Source organism: Kogia breviceps, chromosome 1 (genome assembly GCF_026419965.1).
Source record: "Kogia breviceps isolate mKogBre1 chromosome 1, mKogBre1 haplotype 1, whole genome shotgun sequence".
Classification (NCBI taxonomy): domain Eukaryota; kingdom Metazoa; phylum Chordata; class Mammalia; order Artiodactyla; family Physeteridae; genus Kogia; species Kogia breviceps.
Genome location: NC_081310.1, coordinates 105064406 through 105084780, shown reverse-complemented (window position 1 = coordinate 105084780; position 20375 = coordinate 105064406). Strand labels below are relative to the sequence as shown.

Sequence of the window (20375 nt, the reverse complement as noted above, 5' to 3'; positions counted from 1 at the left end):
TTTAGTAGAGAGAAAAAGTTTACTCTCCAAAATCCAGAAATATAATAAATCAAAATGCAGTTAATTTGGTGATATGGCACTGTACTAGAAGAAAAACTACTGGTTCTGTTCTTTGTAGAAATATAATTTTTTTTATTTTTAGAAGTACTATTTAAAAACGATTTATACTTTAAATAATGTTTTATGATACCATTACATGTTTTCCAATATATTAGTCTTTTATACTTTCTTCTTCTAACTTACCAAAATTTTTACTGACACAAGCTCTAGATTTATAAACATTAATTCATCTTCAAAAAAAGTTTCTTCAAAGTAAGCATTATTTCTGCCTGTTCGTGGATAAAGAATACTTAATGTCTGATTAAGGTCACAAGTTAAGTAAAAGTGAATCAAAGCCCTCTCCAGGCTTCAGACTCCCAGCGTGTTCCTGCTCTAAGCATAATCATATATTTATTGAGTGCCCAGGCAGGGCCAGGAGTGAAGGAGATATGTAAGACAGACCCTTAGGACACATTTCTTATTAACGAAAAGTCTAAATTAAAAGGAAATTGAATCTATTTTGAGTTTCTATATGGGAAAGCTGTTTAAACTATTATATCTATGGTAGGCAGAACTCCACAAACCAAACCACAGATCCACAAGGACACTATAAGTAGAATTTCTTAAATCCTGAGAAGAAATGACTGGAATTTTAAACTACCCCTTTTACTTAACCATCTGTTACTTTTTCTGTGGCAGTCAAGACAGCGGGGAAAAAATGTTCCTAGAGAAAGACACAGAGCTTACAATCTTCCCTTAGAAAATCACCTACACTGTTACACTGCCTCTTTTCTTCAGTATTTCATTGTCTCCCCCCTGCCCCTGTCCACCCTCACCCACCACAAACGTACACAGGCCTTATTCATCAAGACTGTAAGTTTGTGTGTTCCTTTTTCAAATCAGTAAGCCTTAATATGCAGTAACTTCCCTAAGCAAATTTCATGGGTAAAAATTTTGGAAGTAGTACGAATTCTTTCACCTCACCCACAAATACCTCCTGACTAATTGTCTGGGTAACAGTTAACACAAGTAATTTGGTGTTCAAGTTTGTGCTCACATCAGATATGCTGGCCTTGGAGGATTCCAAAAGAAATAACTAAGAACACGGTTTTGGGGTCAAAAATACATTATAAAAAAACGTGTTGATCTTTGAAATTATTTGGAATATTTTACCTCTAGTCCTTATTTATTAATTTGTTCCTTGTTCCATATTAATTTAAGATGGCTTCCAAAATTATACTCTACAACTAGTTTAAAGTTATTAAGTGGATAAAGACATAGCACAAAGGAAAATAATAGGGGAATAAGAAGGTAAAGCCAGGGGTGAGTTTGACACATAAAAGACATTTGCCAGATAGAAGTGGATCAGAATTGGGATTCTCAACAGTCTAGAAACTAATGTAATGAGTGGTATAAAGAGTGGGATAGGAACAGGTATAAAACCCAAGATGTGTACATGCTGGAAACAAGCTAACGGCTCAGGAGAAATTAAATCCCATTGTTGGTGCTGATGAGACATAAATGAAACTCTTCTCAGGGGTGCTCATAAAGGAAAACCAGAATGTAGTCTGTACTGTTGATGCTTATCATAAGGGGATTTATGGTTCTCTTCCTTAAAATGTCCCCTATTACAAATCAATGGTACAATACCAAGTGTTGTTTAGTTAAAATAATTGTTTAGAGTCCAAAACATCAGTATAAATTCATATACATTTTAAATTATCTATTCAGTTGCCTAAAGTGACCAGGTGGGGCAAGTTAGAGTGGTCACTAGTCCTCAAGATAATTGATGCCTCTTTTTTTTTTTTTTTTTAAACAATGTGAAAGTCTAACAAGCAGGATTACAGTTAACCATTTCCAAACCTTAATCTAGAAAAATGAGACATCCAATATATACTTCAAATACAAAATATTTACAATCTAACACTGGTTAGGTACTGCGCTGAGTTTTCATAGGCTGATTTAACAACACTCTAAGGAAGATATTACCCACAACTTTTATAGTTGAGGAGACGAAAGCAAGGAGAATGTAAGTTACTTGTCCCAAACTACAAAGGCACACAATACTGTGGTTGAAATTACATGCAACTCTGCAATTGGGTTTAAGACCTTATATTAAATACTTTTCAGATACTGCTCTACTTGCAATGCCGTGAGACAAATAACAGAGGGAAAAAGTAACCTGGTAAAATCCCAAATAAAGACCTCCCCACCCCCCCAAAAAATAAATAAAAATAAACACCCCAGGCTCAACAGACTTATTCATAAGGTAGAAATGATTTTTTTTGCTATTTAATCAAATATTATTATCCTTTACAAGTTTATATAAATAGCAGCACATGGATTTTTTTTTTCAACCACTTGAATGAATGATGCCCTGAATGAGAGGCCTGACTGTGACGGTATGGAGGGAGAGGAATGCTAGGCACTGCCTGGATCTTTGTTCTGGGACGAGAGGCTGCTGAGGGCTTTGTTGATTAAGCGTCACTCATTCACCCAGATCCCCACCCAGTGGTGTGTCTACAGCTCCAATACACAGGTACACTGTGTATGTGAGGCACATATTTATTAGCTGTTTACCCAAAATCCATTGCCCACTCTCCTTCTTACTACATGAAAGAGCTCCAGTTTTTTTAGGTATTTGCATCAGAAGGCAGTTTGTAGCTGGTCCAAGTCAATTCTGATGGTCACATTCCCACTCCAAGCACCTGGCTTGATCATGGACTTTTCAGGACTCTGGCCAATGAGGTGTGAGGAAAAGTCTGCTGATACCTTCTAAGATAAACTGATAAAAGGAAACATACAAGAAGAAAGTCCTTTCTCCTTCCACTGGATAGCAGCATGTCCTTCACTGCTGTGTGAGTGTGTGTATATGTACATGTGTGTATCTGTGTGTGTGATAAACACATATAGATGCAAACAGGCAAAAAAGAAGCAGAGAAATAAAACCAGATACTAGAAAATGAGGCACATAGAAAGGAATAAATTTGTTAAAAAGTCAGGGGAGAGGTGAGACAACAGATATCTGAGAAAAGGTAGAGCCAACCTCTGCTGCTATCACAAAAAATAAAAAGCTATGTCAATATTATCATTTCTTTAAAGCTTAAAGAGAAGGCACTCTTGCTCTATACATCATTTAGTACACTATCAAGAACACTTGACGATTAATAATCACAATTTGAGGATGGAGTAAAAAACTGGTTCAAAAATAGCAACTCACACAGAGCAAGGACCAGATTAAATAAATTTGGTATCTGTTTGCATCTTCTGAATGTGGCTATATGCAAATCCAGACTATAATGATCTTATGAAAATGCATTTTTTATTTTTGTTCACATAAATATACTGTTAAACAGCTATGGCATTATATCTAGATCCAACTCTCAGATTCCATGCACATATTGCTAAATGTCAAATGTATTCATATTCATTTATATTTGAATGCTGCTTTGAGTGGCAAACTATAAATCATCCATTCAAAAATAAAAATACAAATAAAATGGATATGCAGCATTATTTAGCACCACAGATGAACTTTATTTATCTTACAGTTAAACAGTGAAGTGAATAAGCATTTTCAAACAGAAGCTCTGACTCTGAAAACTTATAACTAAACTGCAAAAACCACAAGTTTCTCCAAGTATGAGTTTTCCTCAAAATCTGTTATTGTTATACCTTCATTTCCACAGACAGAAATTTCCTTACTTTGATTGAATATCTACTTTATTGAATCTCTTCTTTATCAGAGCATCTAATGCTCAATCTCTCTTAAAATGCTTTATTATCTACAGTTACCTTAATTATTTGTATCAAGCTGTTTTTATAAATACCTCATAAATGGAGAAGTGGTTAAAAAAGTTGAATGACCCTAAATAAATCAGTTTAGTTCATCTTATTGGTCCAATTATTTACCACCAGCCGAAGCTATATAAATTCTCTTCCCTTCTCCTCACTAGCCATCCCTTCTTAGATTTTTATTGATGGAATACGCCAAGGCTCAGTCCTACTAAGTCCTGGGACCTCTTTTTTTCATCCTTTAGTGACCTCAACAAATGTCATGGCTTTAAATACAACCTATCTGCTAACAACTCCCACATATATATCTCTGGCTGGATCCCTCCCCTGACCTCTGGATTTTTATATTCATTTTTATATGTGACTCCCTACTCAACACCTCACTTGGGTATCTGATAGGCACATCAACTTTGTACATTCAAATCTGATTTCTTCATCTTCTCCATGTTCTTCCCAAACCTGTTCTTCCCAAAGTCTTTGCCATCTCAATGCCAACACTTAACATCCAGTTGCTCAGTTCAAAAACCTTGGTATAATCCTTGTTCACTCACAATTCATAGCCCACCAAATAGCAAACAGCTCTCTGTCTTCAAAATGTCTTCAGAATCTGACCACTCCACACCACTTCTGCCCTGGTCCAAACTATGATGTCTCACTGGGATTGGAAGAGCTAGTCTCCAGCTCTGGCCTTCTCCCAGTCCATACACACTCCACATAGACATTATCTATTGTCCTTCCCAAGCAGAGTAATTGATTTAGAACAATTCTGAACATGTCATTCCTCTATTCAACTGTTGTCTTCCTATCTCGCTGAGACCAAATCTTATAAGGCTCTACATGATCTGACCCCTGGCGACCTCTCTGACCTCATTTCCCACAACTCTTCTGCTTCCTCATTCCATTCTAGCAACACTGGTCTTGCTTTTCATGAAACATGCAGGCATACTTCCACTTTGCACTTACTGTCTCCACTGCCTGAAATTTCTTCTGCCGGGTATTCATGTAGTTCAAGACTTCACCTTTTCTGGGTTTGACATAATCACCTTTACGGTAAGACCTTTCCTAACCCCTAATTTTAAATTGCACTACTCCCCAACACTACCTCTTCTCCACACTTATCACTATATGACAATACACTATAAATTTCAGTTGTTGCTTATCATCTCTATCACTAGAATATAAGACTCATGAGGGCCTTTCTTGACCACTGTCTCCCTAGTGCTTAGAATAGCGTCTTTTATATGTTAGGTACCTAAAAACAATTGTTAAAAGGTTTTTGTTGAATACTTCTACCTTAAATGCCATCTCATCATAACGTAAAGTTGCACATCTCCAATCTTCTTCTTCCTCTTATATGCTATAGTTCAATTTGGAAAGCCACAATCTGCTTTCCTTACAATCTAGAAATGTCAAGGGTCACTAAGAACTTGAAACAAGGGCCACCCTCATTCTTTTTTTTTTTTTTTTTGCGGTACGCGGGCCTCTCACAGTTGTGGCCTCTCCCGTTGCGGAGCACAGGCTCCGGACGCGCAGGCTCAGCGGCCATGGCTCACGGGCCCAGCCGCTCCACGGCATGTGGGATCTTCCCGGACCGGGGCACGAACCCGTGTCCCCTGCATCGGCAGGCGGACTCTCAACCACTGCGCCACCAGGGAAGCCCCCCACCCTCATTCTTTAAGTGCTTCAGATTCTATCTTCCACCTACATCTCTCTCAAATTTCTCTTCTCTGCAACTCCACTACCACCTCTTCAGTTCAGGCTCTCGTTGAATCCACACAGTCCAAAGGAAAAAGCCCATATTCCTCGTCCTGACAAATAAGGCTCCTTTCCCATCTGACTGCGGCCCACCTTTAGAGTTATGTCCCTCAATTCTCCTGCACCCTGATCTCTACACATCAACCAGGGTTCCTCAGTTTAGCACACTTTTTTGAGCCTTTACTACTTTTCATAATATCCACTCACTAGTTTTTAAGGAACAATCCCTTACTCATTCTACAGGACCCATCTCAAGTATTACTTCTGTAAAGCCATCAAAATAACAACAGCTAAGAACCGCTGAGTGCTTTCTATGATCCAAATAATTGACTTGCATTGTATCATGTGATCCTTAAACAAGCCTATTAGAAAGGTACTAACAATGTCCCCCTTTATACATGATAAAATGAGGCTTAAAAATGTTAGGAAATGTGTCTTAAGACTTAATAAACAGATAAGCTAAGATTTGATCCTAGGTCTATCTAATTCCAAAGCCTAAATGACAAAACTCTAAATCAACAGCTGAACTGACCTTCAAGTGAGTATTCTACAAGTCTTTACCGAGTTTAGGTCACTTCAAAACAATTGATTTTATTGTCGTGAGATAAGACGTACAAACCACAAACTCTAAGCAGCAGCCACTTTACAGCTACCCAGATAATAAATCAAGGAATTTGCTATAAAACATTATTTTAGTTTGCAGAAAAACACATAATTTTTGTGGGTATGTTTGTGTGATAAGAAAAAAGTAATGATAATGTCTTAATTGCCAATTTACAGCACATACAAAGTTACAGGCACGGTAAAAGACAAGAGCCTTGTATTTGCATGCTACGTAGCCCACCTGATAAAGATCACCTGATATGTCTAACATGACCTCCGGAATGCTACATCAGTGCTCTACTTTTACCCAATAATTATAACTACAATAGTGTTTGCCCTTCTTGGTATAGCTTCATTTCACCGACCTTTGCATTATGAGTTGCTTTGCCCAGTTTGCATATAACTTCCCACCCAAAGGTGACTTTGATGGAGCTACTGAAGGCAGCCCCAGCAGGTCTCCATAGAAATGGCCCCAGGGTTGTCTCCAAAGTGCCCTGCTTGAGTTGCCATGGTAAACAAACAGGCTAGATTGCTCTATTCGGTTCTCTGCCAGGGTCTCCATGGTGACTGCAAAGGAGGGCTCCTTAGAAGGACCTCACAAGGGCATGTTTCCATGGTGACCCTATCCTGCATATTTCTAAGCAACTTCCCTTCGGTTGTTCTGCAACCAATCAGAGCAGGTTCATTTTGAGAGTAACCCTGGAAGGTTGCTCCCAAAGATATCATCCATCGTAACACACAGGTATTTGGAAGTGAAGTCTGTAAACAAATAAACTGCTTGAAAATGTAAATGGTACCATTCACAAATCATTAAATTAGTTCCTATGCATTTTAGGATCTGTTTTTGATGGGTAACAAAAAAATACTTTCTCTGTTTCAAACCTTAATAAAAATTATCTTACAGAATAGAATGCAGATAGTTAAAGTTTCAAATTTCTCCAATCTTACAACATAGCAGCTAACTAGGTAAAAAATACTTTATAGTGGACATGTCTCATACACACCACACACACACACACACACACACACACACACACACACACACACACAATGAAATCCAAAATACAGATGGATCATCAGGTTATAATGAGATATCGAGGAAATTTTTATAGAGCAAAAGACAAAATATTTGCAAGTCAAATGAAAAGAAAAAATGTGTTTTTTAGTTGAGTTGGGAAAGCCTAGCCATATTTGGGCCTAAACTATTTTTTCCTGTGTTTTTGTGGTTGGAACAATCCCAACTACTCTTCCTTTCAATTTAAAATACGAATATAAGCCATTCTGAACAGATGCTTGGTTTTCAAGCCATTTTACTATTCTCCTGAAACTTTAAAATACTGTACTTTTCCTAGTATTTAGTCAAGGGCAATATTTTATCTAATCACAAATTTCAATATCCCACAAATTTAAATATCTTTAGAAATTATTTAACAAATAAAAAAATTCTCCAGTTACAATGATACAATTATAATTGTTGTATATGTGCTCACCCATCTCTGTTCATTCCAGTTGACTTTTTAAATTTAAAAAAATATATGTACATATATGTGTGTGTATATATATTATATAAATACAATATATATAAGTGTGTATATATATTTATCCCTTACTGTATTGAGAAGGTTAATCTTGGATTTCCTCTTTTTTCTCCTCATATTGAGGTAAAAGCAAGAGCTCCCCCTCGACCACTAGTTCCATTTGTTCTACATTTTCTGTTAGTCTCTCTCACAGATTCCATTCTCCTACTCTGTCCACAGCAGCCCACCACTCCCCACTCACACTCTATGCAGGAGAATAAATTTGAGTTTGAAAAATATGCATAGTTAAGAAAGGTGAGGATAATTCATAATCACGTTTTAGTGAAATCTCAACATTTTACACAAAGTCTGATTTTGTAGAGACTTATTGCTTCAAATGTTCAATATGTTTTTATGAAGCCAAGCAACCACTGCAAGTTTCATTCATTCACAATATTTATTGAGTGACCACCATGTACCAGGCACTGTCCTCTGGGCTGAGAACACTTTAGGAAACAATTAAAAAATTCCTACCCTCAAGGTGTTTAGATTATGGACAGGGAGAGAAAGAGAAAGAAAGATAATACAAAGAAAACCAGTAAGAATATCATCTTTTGTGTTAGAAAATTATTAAAACTAGAGAGAAAATTAAAGAAAGGAGGAGGGAGGTTAGCTCCCAAGCCAAGTTGGGATGGGCAGCAATAATATTATGGATTAACAGGGGGGATGGAGGAGGTTGGGGGGTTGTTTCAAGGACTCCCCCATTCACCTGACATAAGTGTACTCTAAACCCTTAAATTAAAAATAAAATTAGTAAAGTCTCTTTCATAGAAAATGTAATAAAAGTTAACAAAGTAATGAGTGATTTCTCCAACTTTTGTACTTGTTCTCTGAGAAGCAGCATGGTCTGAGGGAGGCAAGTGATACTATTACCTCCAGTCCTACTTCTGTTTCAAGAACTATATAAATTTGGGCAAGTTATTCAACATTTCAAGCCTCTTCCTCAGTTTTAAAATGATAACAATTCTGATCTGATAGTATCATGACAACATGCAAAGACAATAAAATATAAATGCTAAACTATTGTGGGTGAAAATATAATGTCTGAAAATTGCTTTAGAGTATTTCAGGAAAAAAAAAAAAAAAAGTGAGAAATAGCCAGGTGAAAAAAACTGGGCAAAATGCTGGGAATTAATGAAGCCCAGTGGTGGGTAAATGAGTTCATTATATTATTAGATCTTTTTTTATGTTTAAAAATTTCCAGGAAAAAAAGTATTTTGAGAAAAGGATTAAACTTGAAAACAAAGATACTTCCTTTGAAAAGATTTTTATAATAACTAGAAAAAAATGTATAGGAACACCAACTTACCTTGTACAAATTTCTTATAAAACTAGTAAAAGGTAGATTTATTTACTGAGTACTTACTAACCTTCTGGAACAATGTTAGGTACTTTTTTCCATACTTTCTGAATTCAAGCACTCTAATTTAAAAAAATTAACTTCATACTTTACTCATTGTAAGAAAAAATATAAGAGAGAAAGGCAGAAAAGCATCGTAAGCTTACAGACTCACCTGGTACTCAATGTATAATAGATTTTTGGAAGAAATTTTAGTATCATTTACTGAATGCTTAAACACAAGCATGTAATGGAGCTAATACAAATTTTAGACAATCAATTCTACGTGATTATAACAAGAAATTTAAAAACTTACCAGATCAGTATCTGCCTTTTTAGAGGTCAAAGCTTCAACTTTGGAATCCAGTTCTGCCTGTATTTGATCTCTTCTTTTCATGACACCCTTCATATTAAAACACAGGAATGAAATAGGTTGTATTTAGTTTTAATAATCTTTGTATAACAAAAATATACATTTGAGAATATAAATACCATCTCTTCCCCAAGCCATCAGTCATCTAGGGGTGTAATGACTTAAAAAAAAATTTTAATCTCTAAAAGCTAAACTGATAGCAAGTATTTAAAAGAAACTTTTTCATAATCTTTTATTAGTTTTCCCAATGTACACCTTACTGGTTTAAGTACTTTATGTACAAAATACATGTTTCAATGGTGCACTCTAGGCATGGACAGTTCTTCAAAAAGAGCAAAGAACAAAACAAAGGAATAAAAAAGTCAATAGGAGCACTGAAAATACGTGCCATGGTGTAAACTGGTTACAGTTGGGAGGGCACATGGGCTACACATCTGAAAGTATCTACAATCAGCCCTCTTATTGGACTCCAAAGGCATAGTTAATCAAAGTCAATTACAATGGGGAATCAAAATTGAAGTGTGCATTCACATCTTAAGATTTTATTTTAGCTTAAAATATATGTATTAACCGATTAGCCAAGACTCTGAGGAGAAAGCATGGCCTCTGCTCTGAGAGGAGTTCCATCTTGTTTTCTTGAATAACCATGATTTCATCTTTCAGTTAAGACACCTGGTGAAGGAATTTGAGTGCAGAATTCATCTACATCTTTTATAATGCTTTCTAGTCTTTTTCAAAGTCTTTCCCTTGGTGACTCACTTTTCTTCCAAGACAGTCTTTGTAGACACCCAGATTCTTTTTATTTGTACTCATCTTTCACTGGTTTCCATAGTATTAATTAAATAATGAAATTGTAATAATGAACACAAGTGGCCTAAACAGTTCAAGGCAAAAATAAAACTGACTCTGGGTAAGCAAACAGTTCAACCAGGGAGAGCAGAGTTGCAGGACATACAAGAGAGGGCCTTAGTGAGGTACAGGTCTTTTGGGTGTTTTCAGAGGAAGGGAAGAACCTTAACCACAAATCAGTTAAATGGAACCAGATAAGCTGGCTCTATAGTAATTGAGAGAGTATTGAGAGGCATTAAGGATAAAAATCATCCTGAAAATGACTCACCTTGGTTTTGTGCCTGGTGGAATCAATCTTAAAACGTTCAAAAGAGATTAACATTTCTCTTGTTTTCAAAGAATGAATAGAAAATTCAACTAATTATCACAAATTCTTTTATATTTACTTCAATGTTTAATGGCCACTAATGTCAGGAACCCGTTCCTTTCTCTAACCCAAATGACACATGCTATAATTTAGTCCCATTAATTTTATGTATGTTTCCATAAATATGAAATATTGTGCTTCATATAGGTAGAAATATTTTAAGTAAGAGGTGGCTTCAGAAGACAACTAGTAAAAACTGCACAAATTTAATCATTTTGTCAAGGCATGTATTTTTCATTATTTTAGCTCACATTGAAGAAAATATTCCAATATAAAACAGAAGCACAACTTCAATATAAGTGCTATTGATTATACCCTAGGAACCTACAAAATAATACAATCAAATGAGGACCTATATAATAATTCAATTCTGGTTGCTATTATAATTTTTCCACACCTTTAATAATACAGGATTTAAATTGCATAATTTCCATCCTGACATAAAGAGCAAAACATCTAATTAAGGGAAAAGAATATAATATTTTTAATGATAAAAATCAGATCTCTTTGAACAGCCACACAAGAGAGAGATCAATAATGAAGTAAACCAATGGAATGTAGCCAAGGAAACTGATGGAGGCAAGGAGGAAGCACCTCAGCAGTGAAACATTAGAGGACTTTGGGAAGCAGGGAGGGTGTGTTTATGGGAGGATCACAACAAAGTCAAGTAACAGCAGAAATTCGAAATACCTACAAAATAGTTAATGATTCTGTGAAAGGAAAACCTAAACATGATAAATACGAAAGAGGCAGATCATGCTGAAAGGCTAAGAGAGCTTTTCTTAACAAGTAAAAAAAAAAATTTAATCCTCCCAAATCAAGAGTACATGAAAACAGAAACCAGACATGCATTCAAGTCTAAATGGCAGAAAAAATGGACTATAATTGAATGCAAGCTGACTCCCTCCCCCACTGTCACCCTACAACACCAGAAAGCTGAGGGTATCAGTTCAGCTGTGCAAGGTATTGTGAGCAGAGAATAATACTGGATGAAAAACATTAGCTTTGCAGACAGCATTGCTAAATCACAAATATCTGGAAACCTTAACTTGAACTGAGGAGGTTAAATGCAAAACTCTGATATAAGAGGAATAAAAGCCTTGTCAAATAGTGAAAGAAACATGTTAATTTGAAGGATTTCTTTTCAGAAGCACCCAGAAGACAGAACAAACATCAAGATCCTACTCAAGTACTTTCTACATAATGATTCTAAATATACTGCTAAATCAAATGTACCTAGAAGCAAGAAAGCAACTCTTTCATGAAAAGAAATTTCTAAAGTGCTGAAAAATTTTAAAGTAAAATTTTAAAAGGCTGGAAAAACTAATCATACTCCCTATGTAAATCTTGACTGAGGATGCTTCAAATCTATCTTATAAACTGTTGTTGCTACTGTTGAAAATTCCTGTCTTTTATTAACATATTCTTCCACTCATCAATTCATTCATGCCGTGAACAAATATTTATGAGTATCTACACGCAAAGCATCCTTCTAGGATGGGAAGATAGTGGTGAACCAAAAAGAAATAGAAACTGCCTTTATAAAGCATATAATCAGGTCAGGAACTAAGGTAGAAGTAGAATTAGGTGTTCTTACCATTAACATTTCACTATAAAGCACATACTCATGTACGACAGGAAGCAGGGCCTCTGAGAATCCAGACATCCGTTTTTCAGTGGCCTTACAGCATTTGTCAATGCAGCTGGCAACACCTTTTAGAGTATCAGCCAGATCTTCTTCTGAAGCTGACCACAGAATATGAATTGGGCCATATTCTTTCATTTCATCAAAATATTCTAAAAAAATAATAAGTTCTTCAATTTACAGGAGTTTTCAAAATCCCTGTGTTACAGACAATAAGAAAGGACCTTATTTTCTCATTGTGCACATGTTCTTGTACATGAACATAAGAATATGGATATCATCTTTCATTAAATTGACCTGTCATCCCAATCTGCTCAACTGGTCCTTGAATGAAAACTTTCCAAGTATAATCAATAATAACACGCTTTTTCTTTCTCAAAAGTGTCCTGGCTTGGGAGATAAATTATACGATCACTGTATCTATCACAGACTTCTGCCTACCAAACAAACTATACCTGAATACCTCAAAGGCAACATGACCCAAACAAAACATGTCTTCTTTTTCCTCTTATCCTGTTTACATACCCTCTTAATGGTAATTGCTTCCATAGATCTAAGCAAAAACTGTGGGTTCATCCTAGACCCTAGACTCACACCTGCACAGAGCGAGTCGGCAATTCCAATATTTCTAAATCTCTATCTATCTATCTAACCATCTATCCATTTACCCACCCACTTATCTACCCACCCACCCACCGCTCCTCACTTCCACTGTCATCAGCATCTCTAACCTGCTCTACTGTAAGGGACTTCTAACAACTCTCCCTCTTTCAATTTTTGTCACAGTATATGAACATTGAAGTTTCTTAGCTGAATTAGAAAGTCCTTTATGATCAGTCCCTACCTTGCCTCTCCAGGTCTAACTCCTCAGATTCTCCCCCAAAGATATTTTAATTCAAGCCAAAATAACCGCTCATTCATGAATATCTCATGATTTCTCCTAACTTAAACAATGCATGTATCTTTTAGTCTTGCCCTCTACCATTTCTATCATCTGACAAACTACTTCTAATCCTTTAAGTCCTAACACAAACAAATCTCTTCTGTTTCTGTTCCAAAGCCTTCTTAGATACTTTGTCCTCAATGAGTCTATTATAATTTTATACTTCTATTAAAGCTTATCATCATTTAATACTTCTATTATCCCACTTTATTATAACTGCTTGCATAACTCACACACTCCTAGGCCATATGCTCCAAGACTCAACTGGGCAGAGTCTTATTATTTTTTTAATCTCAAAGCCTAATACATAATATATTCAATAAATATTTTCATATCAATGAAAGAATGAATAACAAAAGACTATTCAATGCTTGATAAGCCAAAAATTTATCCAAAAATTTGGATTTCATTTTAAAATCTGAATGTTTTTATATGTTTGCTTTCACACTATCAACTTTTAATGACAGATGGCTTTTTATGGTAGAGAATGCATGAGTAGTGAGTGTTTTTGGTCTAATATCCATATAAATACAATTAAATTCTCTATATTTAATCATCTTACTAGTCACTGGGGTTAGTTGAAATATATCATATTGCTCTAAATTAAACTTTTTACTAAACTATTAAAATTTCAAAAGTTTATCTGATCAAGTAAACTAAAAGAGACTTTAAAAATTTAAAAAAAACCAAATATTAGTTGTCACCTAAGAAAGATATTCAGTTTAATGACCACTAGAGCCCTTCCAAATTGCATCCTCCTGATCTAGGCCTACCTTTTATTTAAAATAATCACCATACTAAACTAATATTTCGAGTAAATATTCTCCTTTATTTCTTTTCTCAATTTGTATATATATCAAAGTGTGTCATTAACCCTGTGTAGTATTTATTTTTATATATAGAGCTTCCCTGAAATTCTAAAACTGTGCTTATACAATGCTCAAATCACATCTGTATGTAAACACTTAATGAGCTGCACTGTAATTTGTCCGTTAATATATCTGTTTCCCCAACTAAACTGTGAGCTCAAGGGTAGGTACTGTCTTAACCCTCCTTCAATCTTTAGCACAAAGCAGCAGCACAACATGTGGTCAATACAAATTTGCCTAATAAATTGGGGAACACAAAACAAAATCACAGAAAAAAACTGAATAAAAGTAAATCAAAAGAGAAATGACTCGTTATGATCATCAAATTCTTTGATTTAAATATGAATGAAATGCCCTATATAGCTTAGACTCCCAGAACTACAAAAAAAAAAAAAAAAAAAATTCTATCATTTTGAATGAAATCTGGGCTTCACATTTGAAAGACCAAGAAATCCCTCAAGTTTGGGCCAGTGTGCATTCACTCCTTGAAAATGAGAGCTCAGATTTATAAAGTCTACCACAAAACCCACTTTTCGTTTTGAGCATTTCACAAATATTAGAGTATATCAAAGATTTTAAAACTAGTCCCTTGTTCTGGCAAATATAAAGCATATTGATATTCTACAGAAACCTTAAGTGTCAAGAGTTTCCAGGGGCCTCTTTGAATTGCTATACCACTTAACTATGCATCAAGAATCTACTTAATAGAATTGGAATCACAGAACCTAGTTAAAACAACTGGCTTCTTGACATTAAAAAAAAATGACAAATGGTAAATACAAAGATACACCAAGAAAGCATAAAACAAATTATTAAACTATATTTAGCCACACAATGACCTCACCAAGTCAATACATAGGAAAGGAAATTAGAGAAAAGGCAATACACACTCAGATATAACAATTTTTTCTATATCTCTTTTAATAACCAATCAATTCTTGATAAAGCAGATTTTCCTACCACCAAATCTTATGTTTATTCATTTATTTTTTCAATCATTGAACAGATTTTAATTGAGCATCTACAATGTGTTAGGCGCTATCTAGATACCAGAAATAAATCAATCCTTTTCCCTTTTTGTCCTGATGGAACTTACAGTTTAATGGGGGACATAGACAATAAAGAAATAAACCATCAATGTAGGGACAACTTTTTTTTAGGATCTGTGAGAGAGGGGAGGACATAGGACAAACCACTGCCTGCAAGACTGGAAAGACAGACACATGGATACAAGGAATCTTGTCTTCCTGGAGCAGAGACTCAAGAGGGGAAATCACTTCTGCAACCAGTGCCAGGGGGGTAGGGAGACTGAAACTGTCAATGATGAATTGCTGGAGGCTCAGTGTGGACAATTCAGAGTTAAAAACTCCAGAGGAACCCAGTCATCAGGGGAGCCCACAATATTGTGAGATTTACCCCCAAAAGCTTACACAGTAAATATCAGATAAAAACTACTTCTGCTTCCTGCAGGGGGTGGGGAAATGAACCATTTTGAAATAGCCTTCTTAACAAGGCCTGCCCTCATGGGAAACTAGTTAACCAGAGCATAACCTGCTAGGGTATAATCAGAGCCTAACTGACCTGGAAGAGAAATACCCAACTTGAGCCCACTCTGGCCATCCTGATCCAACTAAGAGGGCGGAGGGGAAAAAACTGTACTTTTGTAAAGCTCACGGTCCAGAGGCACAGACTCACTAAAGGACTGAGACCTAATCACAGGCCTCTAGAACACTTCCTCTCCCCGACACCTCACCACCACATTACTAAAGGCCTGTTTATTTTTATGAGTACATCATGTCCGGCTACCAAGAAAAAAATTACAAAACATACTAAAAGGCAAAAAACACAATTTGAAGAGAGAGCAAGTATCAGAACCAGATGTGGTAGAGATGTTGGAATTATCAGACCAGGATTTTAAAACAACTCATTAATATGTTAAGCGCTCTGATAAAGTAAACAGCATGCAATAACAGACAGGCACTGTTAAGCAGAGACAGAAATCCTAATAATGACCAAAAAGAAATGCTAACTTGATGTTGCCTTACCACACCAGCAAATGTAAAGATCCATCAGAAATCAAACAACTTCGAAATCACATTTCAGTGATTCTACATACCCCTTTCTTCCTTGTAAATTCTCTGAGATATTTTATCTATCAAATTTATTTTCTGGCTAAATATTTCAATAAAGTTATTCATTTCCATGAACTCCTCGGGGCGGCTTTTAATTCCTCTCATTGATAATGCAACGGCTCTGACCGTCTGCCCCATCCTGCTGAGTAATCCAGGCCCTTGCTTCTTGTGAGAAGAGAGTTCCTAGAAATAAAAAAATAAAATATTCGTGATGAAGCAGACAATGATATTCAAGCCCCAACAACAAAAAAGAAATCTAATTAGAAGAATAAAATAAAGATAATAAAAATGTTTCATATACGTCTTTTTTTTTTTCATGTTAATTTGAAGCAGATGAGTTTAGGGTGCAGTTCTTTCTCTAAATCTCAGTCTCCTTGATAACATTCCTTTTCAAAGAGCTCAAGTAAAATATGTTTCCTCAGAGCATGGATCTTTCAAAGAACAAGGTTTAACAGAGGGAATCGCACTTAAGGAGATTACTGGAGAAGATAAGAAGGATGATATGAGATGAAATACATATAACAGGAATTTAATAGAAAAATGATTGAGAAAAAGATTTCTTAGGGTCTAACTATAACTACTCCCTGGAAAAAAAATTGGAAAACTTCATTAATTCTTTAGTTATAATAATAGCTAGCATTTATTAACAGTTTAATGTTACAGGCACTATACTTACATTCTTATATACATAACTCACAATAACACTATGAAGTAGGTTCTATTACTATCCTCATTGTACAGAAGAAAATAGAAGCAAAGGAAGGTTTGCTCAAGTTCCAAGAGCAATGAATTAGTGGATAAGGATTGCAGCCCTGGCAGTCTGACCCTAGGGGCTTCACTGCTAAGCATTAACCTGCTTTGTCTACTTAAAGTCACTAGAATAATTGGTAAACAGATACTCCCTGACCATAGCTCTGCAACTAACTTAATTGGATAAACTGTGACACTATCTCCACTGTCTTTGGAGAAAGATTTTTAATAAAATACATAACTAGCTGTTTCTAGTTCTAGTTAACTTAGGAGGGTCAGCTACAGATTTGCAAAGTAGAAATACTATAAAAGGATACACTAAAGTATTCCTTCAGAAGTATGGCATACTAAAAAAGAACACCAAGAAGGAGGACAAGGGAATCTGAGGATGGTTGTAGCACTTACTGAAACATAGGTTTGAGATCAAATAAAAGATGAAGAGTAACTAACATACACACACACACAAATCTATAACAATACTGACTACCAAATCCACAGATAAAAATATTATTATGTGTTATTTACCGAAATATTAAATAACATATTATCTTTCTCCAGATCTTCTTTCCTAAAGGTCTTACACAAAATAATATATAAACTTGTTTATTTCCATGTCAATATGATTTTGTGTGCAAATAATAACAGATGCTATTCTTGACCAGGCAACACATCTACCGAGGAGTGCTACCACATCATTTGATAGAGTAAACATTATCAGAAACAGCACAAGTCACAACTGGCAAGCTGTTACTGCAACTGCTGACTGCAGATAATGTTTCTAACAGCTTCTAAGGGTCTGGAGTCAGGCCACAAATTCATCTCACATAAGTCACATAGGGCTTCCAGACAGCAAGTACCGTCAAGATTGAGAAGAATCACTTTTTAGCTTCGATCACTTTGGCAACAACTGAGAGATAGAAAACTCAACACTGGTCAGTAAGTATTTAATATTGACCATTGTTCTACCTATCATCTTTCTTGGTGAGTTATATCTTCATAGAAGAAAAGGAACATATAAGGTTTCTGTACTAGAAATTAGACCCCCTTCAATTAGGTAATTGAAGGGAAAGTAAGGAAATTGTATTATTTACCTATCTCTCCATCCATCCATCTATTTAATAAAATCTTTTATCCTAACTTGAAAAGCCCTGACCAATTACTACTCAAAACAGTGTCAATTTTTAAATGTTTATATATTTTCAGTATTAGCAGTATATGCAAGGAGTACCCAGGCATTAAAAAAAAAAAATCAGCTACCAAGAGAAATATGAGGATGTATATGTGAGAAAGGTACAAAAAATTTTCATAGTGTTTATACGTAGACCTGACACAGGGTTGTATCTGAAGGATCTCTCTCCAATGTTTAAAAACACATCTTAATTCAAGGTCACTGCTACCTGATTTATAAAGGTAAATAAGAGAAAGCATACAACCTACTACACGTATAGATACTAAAGGATTATATGAGTATAAATTAAAATCCTTTACCCAAGCTTGTGCAGTAAGAAAAACTTTAAAGTCTTCATTAAATGTTAGAGTTGGATGATCAGCAATTCGGTTCAAAAATTTATGCAATGCCTTCCTGCGTGTCTCAATGAAGTCATCGTTAAAGCGTTCCACCATTCCTTTCACTATAAACTTTTCTGGCAACGGCTAGGGCAAAAAAATTTAAAAAGGTATCTGAGCATTATGTGGCACAGGATTATAAGGAATTCTACACTTTTTCTTTTTGGAAGATTATTTGAACGTGTGATCATTTCTTATAAAAATAATTTTTCAAAATTCACAACGCTAGAGCCAAACACTAAAATCTTAACACATTACAATAGTTTAAAAAAACAAATCTGTACATAGATTGAAAAGTTTAAAAACAAATGTTCCTAAGATAAATGAATTATACTGAATTAAAAGGTCTGAAATTGGGTGTTAGGCATTCTAACGATTCACAAGACAAAATGGCAGTTCTGTGGAAAAAAAAATGTAAACTTACTGGAATAATCAGAGTGGGGTGTGCTTCTTCAAGTCTTTCTTTCAACCAAAGGAAATCTTGATAACGTCTCCTAACTTCAAATTCACTGGAGTCAAATTCCCCACGAGACGTCTGAAGAAAGTAGGAGAAAATAACAGCACATGCAATATAAGACAGAAGACATTTGCCTAATGTTATTTTAGACATTCTGAAATAAATGGGTCTCTAAGAAAAACTAACAAATTCTAATTATTCAGTGTTTGTCAGCCTGTCTTTTTTTTTTTTTTTTTGCAGACATCAATTCATGTAGCAGATGAAACAAAGCAAACTTTCCAGTATTCCCAGAAAGAAAGCAAACATCATGCTCAAATTTAAAATCCAAACTGAAAAAAATCTGTCTTAGAGCAACCATCTGTCTTCCACAAGATTTTAACTACTATTATCTTTGGCATGACTTTCTTGCTAACAAGAAAGTGTGTTCTGAATTTAGGTTTCAAATATATTTCATTTTTCAAGATGATCAGAATTCAGAATTTGAGGAAAGTCCTATTTTTGCAACTTGGAAAATAACCTGAACATAACTGAGAAAAAAATGTTTTCCTGGAATTTGCTCAAATGAATTGCTTTGATAAAATTTGCTTTTAGTATTTGAAAATTCTAACATTATACAGAGTGATTTTACTGCTTTTTAAAAATGTCATTAATGGAAATTTAACATGAAAAGAAAATCTTCCCATCATTTCTCAAGGAATTCTGAGCTATATGCCTAAACTCCTAAAAACTAAGCAAATACATTAAAATTTCTGTTCTTAACAAACTAAAAATCTATTCCAACACACATGACAAGAAGAACGTGGGTAAGATATCAACCTCACTTCTATTACCTGAATTCCTGAGCCAGATACAAAAATAGCTTAGATAATGCGCCCTCACCTATCATAAGAAAAAAAGTCATTTATATAATTAAACAAAAATTATACACAGTAATATTAAGTTTGATATTTTCCTGGAGAAGTAAACATGGAATAAATAACACATTACATATTTCACATTCACCAGAAATATCAATCACCCACATAGATGAACACAATTGTAAAATTAAGCAGTTCAAGTCAAAATTAGATGTAATCTTAATTGTCATAAAATAAGGCTCACAAAAGCTATAGTTGACAAAGTTTATTCTTTTAAAATGAATGTTTAGAATATCATAAAATATATCTTTACAAAACATTCCCTTTTTAGCGGGAAAAAGTGGAGGTAAATGAGATGCAGAAGTCTAAGGAACTACATGTTCAAAAAACACTACAAAATCTAACTATTATGCCAAATGGTACAAGTTGTGGAAATGGTAAAAATAGGCAAACTAAATC

General features: G+C 35.0%; 1 protein-coding gene across 1 annotated transcript in view; it reads right to left on the bottom strand.

Moving 5' to 3' along the window:
* Positions 1–20375, bottom strand: part of SNX7 (sorting nexin 7) — a 97985-nt gene that overhangs the window by 40540 nt on the left and 37070 nt on the right. Inside the window, exons 3-7 of the mRNA XM_059073079.2 lie at positions 19027–19137; positions 18525–18689; positions 16271–16469; positions 12295–12494; positions 9425–9511 (exon numbers count right to left, since the gene is read on the bottom strand). Of these exons, the coding sequence (XP_058929062.1) occupies positions 9425–9511; positions 12295–12494; positions 16271–16469; positions 18525–18689; positions 19027–19137 (762 nt within the window). The remainder of the gene's footprint in view (positions 1–9424; positions 9512–12294; positions 12495–16270; positions 16470–18524; positions 18690–19026; positions 19138–20375) is intronic.